The sequence below is a fragment of the Seriola lalandi genome, unplaced genomic scaffold (assembly GCF_002814215.2).
Source record: "Seriola lalandi dorsalis isolate HSWRI2012SDOR001 ecotype SW California unplaced genomic scaffold, Sedor1 jcf7180002054883, whole genome shotgun sequence".
Lineage (NCBI taxonomy): Eukaryota > Metazoa > Chordata > Actinopteri > Carangiformes > Carangidae > Seriola > Seriola lalandi.
In genome coordinates, this window is record NW_019525658.1 from 4,387,517 (window position 1) to 4,396,297 (window position 8,781).

General features: G+C 39.6%; 1 protein-coding gene across 1 annotated transcript in view; it reads left to right on the forward strand.

Annotated features, from left to right (window-relative positions):
- Nucleotides 1–686: 686 nt before the first annotated feature.
- The window catches only part of tacr1a (tachykinin receptor 1a), a 57,088-nt gene continuing 48,993 nt past the window's right edge, over nt 687–8,781 (forward strand). Inside the window, exon 1 of the mRNA XM_023397611.2 lies at nt 687–2,737. Within this exon, the coding sequence (XP_023253379.1) occupies nt 2,334–2,737 (404 nt within the window). The 5' untranslated portion in view covers nt 687–2,333. The remainder of the gene's footprint in view (nt 2,738–8,781) is intronic.

Consider the following 8,781-nt stretch of genomic DNA (forward strand, 5'->3'; position numbering starts at 1 on the left):
GGCAGATCATCCTGTGTCCTCTGTGATCCTTTGGTATGGTGCATGTTAGATCTACAAGAAGAGGACCCTCTCCAGACCCTAATACCATGAGTGTTTAATAAGGAATATGAAATGTAATTTTTGTTTTCACTAATTGAAGGTAACACTTCCTGTTATCTCCGCAGATCTTCAGCCACCACACACGCCGTGTTAAAAGTCAAATACAACAATATACAAATAATAAATGTATATATGTGTAGATTTTCTGAAGTGACTTATTGGGTTATAAAAACATTTTTAGTTCCACTTTCTCAAGCTTATAATTTTATTTTTGATATTTTGATATATTTTCTGGTTTGTTAATCTGATGTATTGCCTTTATACAGTGTGTCTACTGTTTGAGATGTACCTTCAACTGTTAATTGCTTTGAGATGTTTATCACTCTGTATACACACACACACACATATATACACACACTGTATTTTTGGGTGTGGTGTCTATTTTTAAGAACTTTGACCTGACAAAGTCGGATCAACTGTGATCAAAACATTGTCTTTTGAATCAACTTTGTGGCTCAGTGTGCAAGCATTACTTTTTTTTATTTTTTTATTTTGTTTTTTATTGATGTAACTTCATTTATTTATTCATGAGGATATTGTTCTGTTAATCAGCAGCTTGCCTCAGGCTGCTGTGGACAACTCTGCTTTAAATGAAGGATAAAATCCAGACATATCTGGATTTCATGTGGTTATATTTTTTGATTTCTGAAGCACGATTGATGCAGTACAGGTGGTCTGAGCCGAGCCAACTGTTCCATACAAAAATCTGCATGTCGCTCACAACATTTTTAGGACATATTTTCGCAGGCTCTCGGGAATTTAAAACAGCCAGAAGCTGTTTTATGTTGTTAAATGAAGATGCATGACACTGTGTTTTAACAAAAGTAATAGTCTACAGGCATGATAGTGAAGCTGTAATGAGGCATAGCATGAATATCTGTACATTACATCACCTACTAACTAACATTATGCTAAAACATAAATATCAATCATATCAATCATAACCTGTGGCTAAAGTTAGTTCACTGCGATCAAGTGACTTTTCACTCTGCAACCTTTTAGTGCTGTCAGGGGTCTGGTGGGGAACCTGGAAGTATGGCTCTTAATGAGCTCATTCATCCTCTCACAGGCTCTTCTAGGTAAATCCCTGCAGATCCAGACATGAGAAATGGAGTCGCAAACGTGGCTCTGATAAAATATATACAGCTTGATATTGCAAACAATAACAGGAAAATATCAGGCACTGCTCGAAGTGATCCTGTCTGTAGTATTGTGCAGACATAAATCACTGAGCATGTCTTTACATTGTTTTTTTCCTCATGAGTCAAGTAATAATGATTTAATTGTTACATTACGAGGCGCCAGAGATTATTATAACAACACAAAGTCCAGACCATGAGACCACAAGAGGGGGCAGTCAGTCAGTATGGCTCACCACCATTACAAACCAACAAGTTGTGTTTGGAAATTAAATCTATTTATTCAAGATGAATGACATCAGCGATGCCACTACTGCTGCCATCAGTATGACTGAGACTCACTATTACAGTCTACATGTGTCATCTGTCAAGCACTTTTAACTGCACTAACCTGTATGAAAGGTGATATACAAATGAAGTTTGATTGATTATGTCTATGTTATCATTGTAATTATCTATCATGAGTCTGAATTCGTTCATTCATTCTCCTGCCCGTGCGTTTGTTCTTGCCAATAAAGGAATTATAAGCAAAATTAATCGGATAACAGCTACTTAGCCATGATAATCCTGTTGTCTTCTCCGTGCGGTCTTCTCGGTCGGGATGAATAACGTACCTTGGCTCATCCATAGTCATAATGACAGAGGCTGCCTATTGGACGGGTGCGCAGCGCTCACTCCATAAGCTGGTGAGCAACCGATCAGCGCAGAGCCGCAGAGGGAGAGACGAAGGAGCAGAGCTCGCTGGCTTTGATATGAGTCACCGGTTAGGGGGAACACAGACTTGCAGTTGTGCTGAAATGTGCGTAAAAGGCGCGTTTTCGTTTTTACGCACGGGTAAAAGTATCAACATAGGTAGCTTGCTGTTGAAATTTCCACTTGAATTACCTCTACTGAATTCCTGAGTTTATGATTTCCACGACATTGACGTTTTCAAGTGAACATTCCGCAGAGCACAGTTATGTAAACTGCAGCGGTGAAGCTTTCTGAAACTTTCTTTTATTTCTTTACGTTGTGCGCGGGATCTTTATCTTTGCTGTGTATTGATTTAGGCTTAGATCCAGCGGTTTAGTGTGACTTTCGGTTTTAAACAGCAAAATGGATCCTTTATTCAATTCCACCGATGTGCCAAACTGGACCACCAGCTACAACGACACCAATAACGGGACTGTATACTGGAACCAGTTTGTGCAGCCAGTCTGGAGAATCGTCCTCTGGGCCATTGCGTACAGTTGTATAGTTATTGTGTCCGTTGTAGGTAACATTACTGTGATCTGGATTATTATAGCGCATAAGCGCATGAGGACCGTCACCAACTATTTTCTGCTGAACCTGGCGTTCGCCGAAGCCTCCATGTCCGCCTTCAACACGGTCATCAACTTCACCTACGCCGTACACAACGAGTGGTACTTCGGACTGGTCTACTGCCGCTTCCACAACTTCTTTCCGATCGCGGCCGTCTTCGCGAGCATCTACTCCATGACTGCCATCGCTCTGGACAGGTAAGCTGCGGCTTCTCCTGTGGATCTGTTGTAAAAGCACGACAAATGACAAAATCACCGAAAAATAAAACAACCGTCCAACCATCCAGTCTATTCCATCACATTAACAAAACACGTTGATGTGAAGGAATTTAAGGAGAAAAAAAAGATCAATTGCTGAATCTTTTTTTGTTGTTGCCATTATTCTCCTAAATCATCAGTAGGAAAACACGGAATGTATAAATGTAACAGCGATGCCAAATAAAGTGAGGTATGATACTGGCACATGGCAGAAGAGTCACTATTGATTTGCTTGGTCTTTTAAAAACAAAAACAAAACAAAACAAAAAAACAGCTGATAAGTAAAAGCATTTTGGTGAAACCTCAGTTCCTCCGTAGGGGATGGAGAACAGGCTGTGATTTTACTTTGTTTCCTTGGTTGAAGATTGACCCCTCCAAAAAATAATCAAGAAACTTTTGCTTAATTTGCTTCTTTGCAGCCGTAAGTTAATGTAAAAGTGCAACTGTCAAAGTGTCTCTACTCGGTTATCATCAGAGGATCCTTTCTTTGTTCCACATGTTGAAGGAAGCTGTGTGATGCTCAGTGAGTGGAACAACCTGTTGTTGTTCATGCAAAAAAAACGCAAAAGGCGACCAACAATTCTTCACACTGTGGCTAAACTGTTAAGTTTCATACGTCCATATCATACTTTCTATTCCACCGCTGCGGAAATACGTTAGTGAGATTTATATCTTCATGTCTATACAGCCTCTCTCCCTCTCTGTGAACATTCCGGTGAGTAAGAGCCTCATTCTTCAATGTGATGGCTCCTTATGACAGTGAGGCTGAATTGAAATTATACATATAAAAAGCCCTGCTCTGTTTTGTGTGTGTGTGTGTGTGTGTGTGTGTGTGTGTGTGTGTGTATCATTACATGTTCATGTGTTTCAGCATATGTGTGTGTATGTGTGTGTCCATGTGTGGTGAGATGTGTGGTTGTGTATGCCTCTATATGCATATCTGAACAGTATGTTCTGTATGTGCATTTCTGTGGTTGCAACTGTCTGTTTGCCCAGATGTTTGTGTGCGTGCGTGTGTGTGCGTGTGTGTGTGTGTGTACATCTTTGTAAGCACATATGTGAATTATTTTATGTATAACGTGTGTGAGAGAGAGAGGGAGAAAATGTGCATCCCTGTGTTTGATTCAGACTGCCACTTGTAACAGTTAGGCTGTATTTATATTATATCTGCGTCTGTTATTCCTCTTTATCTCATATGAGAAATGCTTGCAATTCCTCTGCATTTCCTCTGTTCCAGGAAGAGAACAATACACATTTTCTCATATTAGGTTAAATCCTTCGACCTCGTGGAAGTGAGAATAGCATTAAGATGGCACACACACACACACACACACACACACACACACAGACACACACACACACTCAGTCTGTTCATAGTTTGCCATTCAGCCCAGTTAACCATTGAGGAGCTATAGCATGAGAGAGCTATAGGTTGTTTTCCCCTGACCCCTGCCCCCATGCTAAATGAAGATGTTATGAAATACCCTTTGGAGAGGCATTAAATTCACACTGATGGCGTCAAACTTTTGTGGCTGTGGCAGGAGAAGGTATTTATGGATTTTTGAAAGAGGCTGGTGTGGGAGTGTTAAGAAGAGATTCATTCACTGTGACCCATCACTTGCAGCCATCTCTCACAGCTGTTTAGGCACTGGTCAATATTTCACTTTTTAATTTTCATTCACCACTTCCTGTGCTAGCTGATCAGTTCCCATTAGTTACTAAATTAGACATCATATAAATTTGGAAAATAGTGCAAATCTGCAGGTTCTCTTCAAGGGGTGGGGTGGGGGTGGGGAGGTTGGGGGGATGGAGCACCATGCTGCAGCTGATAAGACGTTTTTTCCATCTTCATCACTGCAGCGATCATTCCTGTGGTGCTGTTCCACCACACAACCCATACATCACCCGCACAGTTGAGTGCTGAAATCAGTGTGCGGGTTCCAATGCTGATTGTATTGAAGAAACTGAGGAAACATATTTCTATAGAAATATATACGGTACCTCAGCTCAACCCACACAATAGGGTTCCCTTTGGAGATATCATTTTGTATTTCTTTTCCTTTTGGTTTTCTTTGATGAAACTGTGTTTTCGGTGATTGAAAGCGCCTGCTTAAAATCCCTGATAAATGCAGTGAGTAAACATTAAAATGGATGGAGCAAAAAATACAAAAGATTAAGATGATCATTTCCTTCATGACTCATCCACTAGTTGGCCATTTGCACCAGCCATTCAATCTAAGTTAAAAGTTACTTACAACACAAGTGTTTTAAGAAGTGGATATTTACACATCACTAAATTAAAGCTGGTTAATTAACACTAAAAGCGAACAAGGACAATGTTGATGTTTTGGAGGTACAGCTTACCACGTCAGCAGATTAGCACTATAAGACTTTGACATGTGAATTGATTACCAAAGCTGTTACAGTTTATCCTGAAGAGAACATGAATGCATGTTCTAAATTTAATGCCAGTGCATTCAGTGTTTGGTGAAACATTAAACCCAAAACCTTAAACGCCAACCTCACGGTGGCACTAGAGAAGAACCATGAGTATTTATACATAATTTTCTGTCAATTTGGTCCAAGGCTGTTGAGATATTTCACAGGATAAGTCAAATATTCAGTTATTTATTGTATTATATACATATTTATTATTCATTTCTGTTTGCATTCACACGACACTCGTTCACTCATCTGACAGAACAAGTTTGCCCTCTCTGAGTCATGCAGCTAGCATGGCTTAAACTAACAGTTTCAGGTGTTTAACTGCCAATCCCTTGCATTGAGCTGAACTGAATTTCAGAGCCAGTAGTGCTATTCATGTCGTTTAGAAGAAGTCGGAATATCTCATTACACTAATCAACTGCAAGCTCATGGTATGTTGTTGTACATTGTTTTTTGTGATGTCCTTAAGAGGGAATGTTGGAGAGCAGAGTGCATGTGGAGGAAAACCAAACTCACACTTCATCATGACAAGGCCCTGCGAAGTGAAAAGCAGGCATATTTTTCTAAAATTATTTGCAAAATGCCAATAAACCAAAAATTCTATTCTCAACAATTTTCCGTCTCCTAAAATCAAAAATACAACACTTGATTAATCTATTGTGAGCAATTACAAGCTCATGTTCAATCTCCCCTTTCTAAGCAAGATTTTGGGGAATGATAGTGTTGAATCAACTCGTGGCTTTTCTACACAGTGACAATTCATATGAAAAATTTCAGTCATGTTTCAGATCTGGACATAGCACAGAGACAGCACTGACTTATAAATGACCTTAGAATAAGAACAGACCACAAGGATGTCTGTGTCCTCTTCCTCCTTGACCTAAGTGCAGAGTTTGACTCATTGTTCACAAAATACTTCTGTACAGACTGGAAAGCCTCATTAGTCTCACAGGAACTGCACTCAACTGGTTTAAGACCTACCTCACTACCTTGGTGATTATGTCTCCGAGAGGCACAACCTTCTCGATGGTATTCCCCGCGGCTTGATACTTGTTCTGATTTTTTTTTCTTATATGCTCCCGCTTGGAGATATTGTCTGTGCCCACGAGGCTGAGTTCCACTCATATGCTGATGATACTCGGTTGTATCTTTCTATAACCCCTGATGAAAAGGATGCCCTCATCCCTTTGCTAAACTACTACTCCAGCATTGTGCAGTGGATGAGTGGCAACTCATTAAAATTAAATGAGGACAAAACTGAACTCCTTATCATAACAATTGTGTGTCACACAAAGACACAAATTAACAAGCAGACTCGGAAACTCGAAGATTGCAAGAAATTGACCAATGCCTTTGTTTTCTCCCGCTTAGATAACTGCAACACACTTTTCTCTGATTTACCGAAAAAAAAACAACAACTATTTATTGGTTGCAAACTTGTACAGGATTCGGCTGGAAGAATTTTAACTAAAACCAGGATAAGGGATCATATCACCCCAGTTTTAGCATCCTTGCATTGGCTTCCTGTAATGTTTAGGATAGATTTTAAAATTCTTGTACTTGTTTTTAAAGCCCCCTGTAGTTATGCACTGAGGATCTTGAACATGCTCCCCCTTCACAATAGGCAGGCAACCTCGGTCGACAATTTTAAGAAACAGCTCAAAGCCTATTTTTATGACCTTGCTTTTAATTGATTATTTTACTGGTTGATTTTTTTCTCCTGACTTTACCTTTACCTTTACTTTCCTTAATGATTTTTGTTGTCTTTCACTAACATTTTCTTTTTTACATTATTGGGTGTTGTCAGATGTCACATTTATTTTTCAATTGAAACAAGCTGATATGGGTTTTTCACTATGGTTTAGTTTTGTTTGCAGTGTAGCAACTAATCTGTACATAAAAACTACTTCGTGTTCTGAGTACCACTTACAGCTGCTAGCATGACTGCTGACTCTTAGTGTGTTCAGTCAGAATGCAAAGTGAATGTTTGCCTTGCGTCATTCACTCAAATTTGAACACTGGACCGGCTTTGTTTATTCGCCCCAGACACCCAGAGTACTGTACCAGCTGTACAGATGCCAGCTGCAAGCTAACTAGCATTGAACACACTGAGCATGTGTGTGGGAGTGTGCATGTGTGTTGGTGGCAGAAACTTCAGTTCTGTGACTTACCTCGAGTCTCTCTCCTCTTTCCTTTAATCTCGTTTATAAAGCAGATTCATAAAGCCCCGGGATGTGTGTGAATATTTTGCACAAGATGAAACATTTCAACTCACAGGGATGTGTCTTTGGATCAGTTTGCACCACCACAAGCGAATGTGTGTCTACTTTCCATGGACTTTATGCATTCCCACAGCTGCCAGTTTGTGACACTGCAGTGACAGTTGATTGCTTTTGACTGGATGCCACTGCAGATGTTCCTTGGCCACTGATATGCACATTAGTTAATTATTTACAAGCTAAAACATTAATCGTGCCACCTGAGAAAATGAGGACATTAGCAAACACACTTACTGATAGATTTATGAATAGCTGATGCAAACCCATCCAGGAGCTCTTACTGTGTTTGTGTTGGTCGCTGCAGGTGAACCGCTGCCCTGTGATCCACAGACATGCGACACAACTGAAGTGGAATCCCCATTTGTGAATATACTTACCTATATACAGAATACATTAGTCCTGCAACACATTCTAAGATGCTGCAGCTTTCAGGGATTAGGGATAGACTGGATTGATGGATATATTTTAAATAGAGACCATGTATCAATGTGCTCAGTGCAGTGTGACTGAAATTCATTGTCTCATTTGGCTCAATTTCTGTTTCATTTAGTTCCGGTCTTCTGCGTGGCTGCTGCTGATAGCTGCTCTTGGTCTTTCAAATGAATCACTGATGATCACTTTCCGTTATGTTCGGTCTTTAGTGATGCTTAAACTGATCACTTCGTACTTTGCTCTGTGGAGACAGTTTGAGCTGATCATTCAGAATGAGCTATCTGCGAGGCAGAAGTGCCCATTTGTGTCAAGCAACTCTTGATTAGGATGACTGGACAGGATGGATGACACACATATGGAAATTAGTATATGTATATGTAGTACATCAAATTAGCATAATGGTATCTAATTGAATAACAGCAATGTTTGGACCAGCTAATAGTAACTTGATGAAAAAAAGTTGACCAGAAGCCCCTCTCCTAAAACCTGTAAATGCACTGGCATCATGGGACCAGAGCATGTAACAAATAGTCAGACTTCAGATAGACATTTAAATACATCCATTGCACAAAGCAGTTTAGTCTTTTTTTTTTTTTGAAGCAAGATAAAGACAAAGAAAGTGATAACATAACATAGCATAACAGAGAACTACTGACGGCTTTTTACTGTTGCTATAGATTAAGATGACTAATATATATTTAGATTTATTGAAGGGGGAGAGAGAAATAGCAGTTTAGCTCTTGAATATCTTAAGCCGGACTGTGGTACAATAAATTCTGGGTAAATTAAGACTTAAAAAAAAAAAAAAAAAAAAAAAAAAAAAGGGAA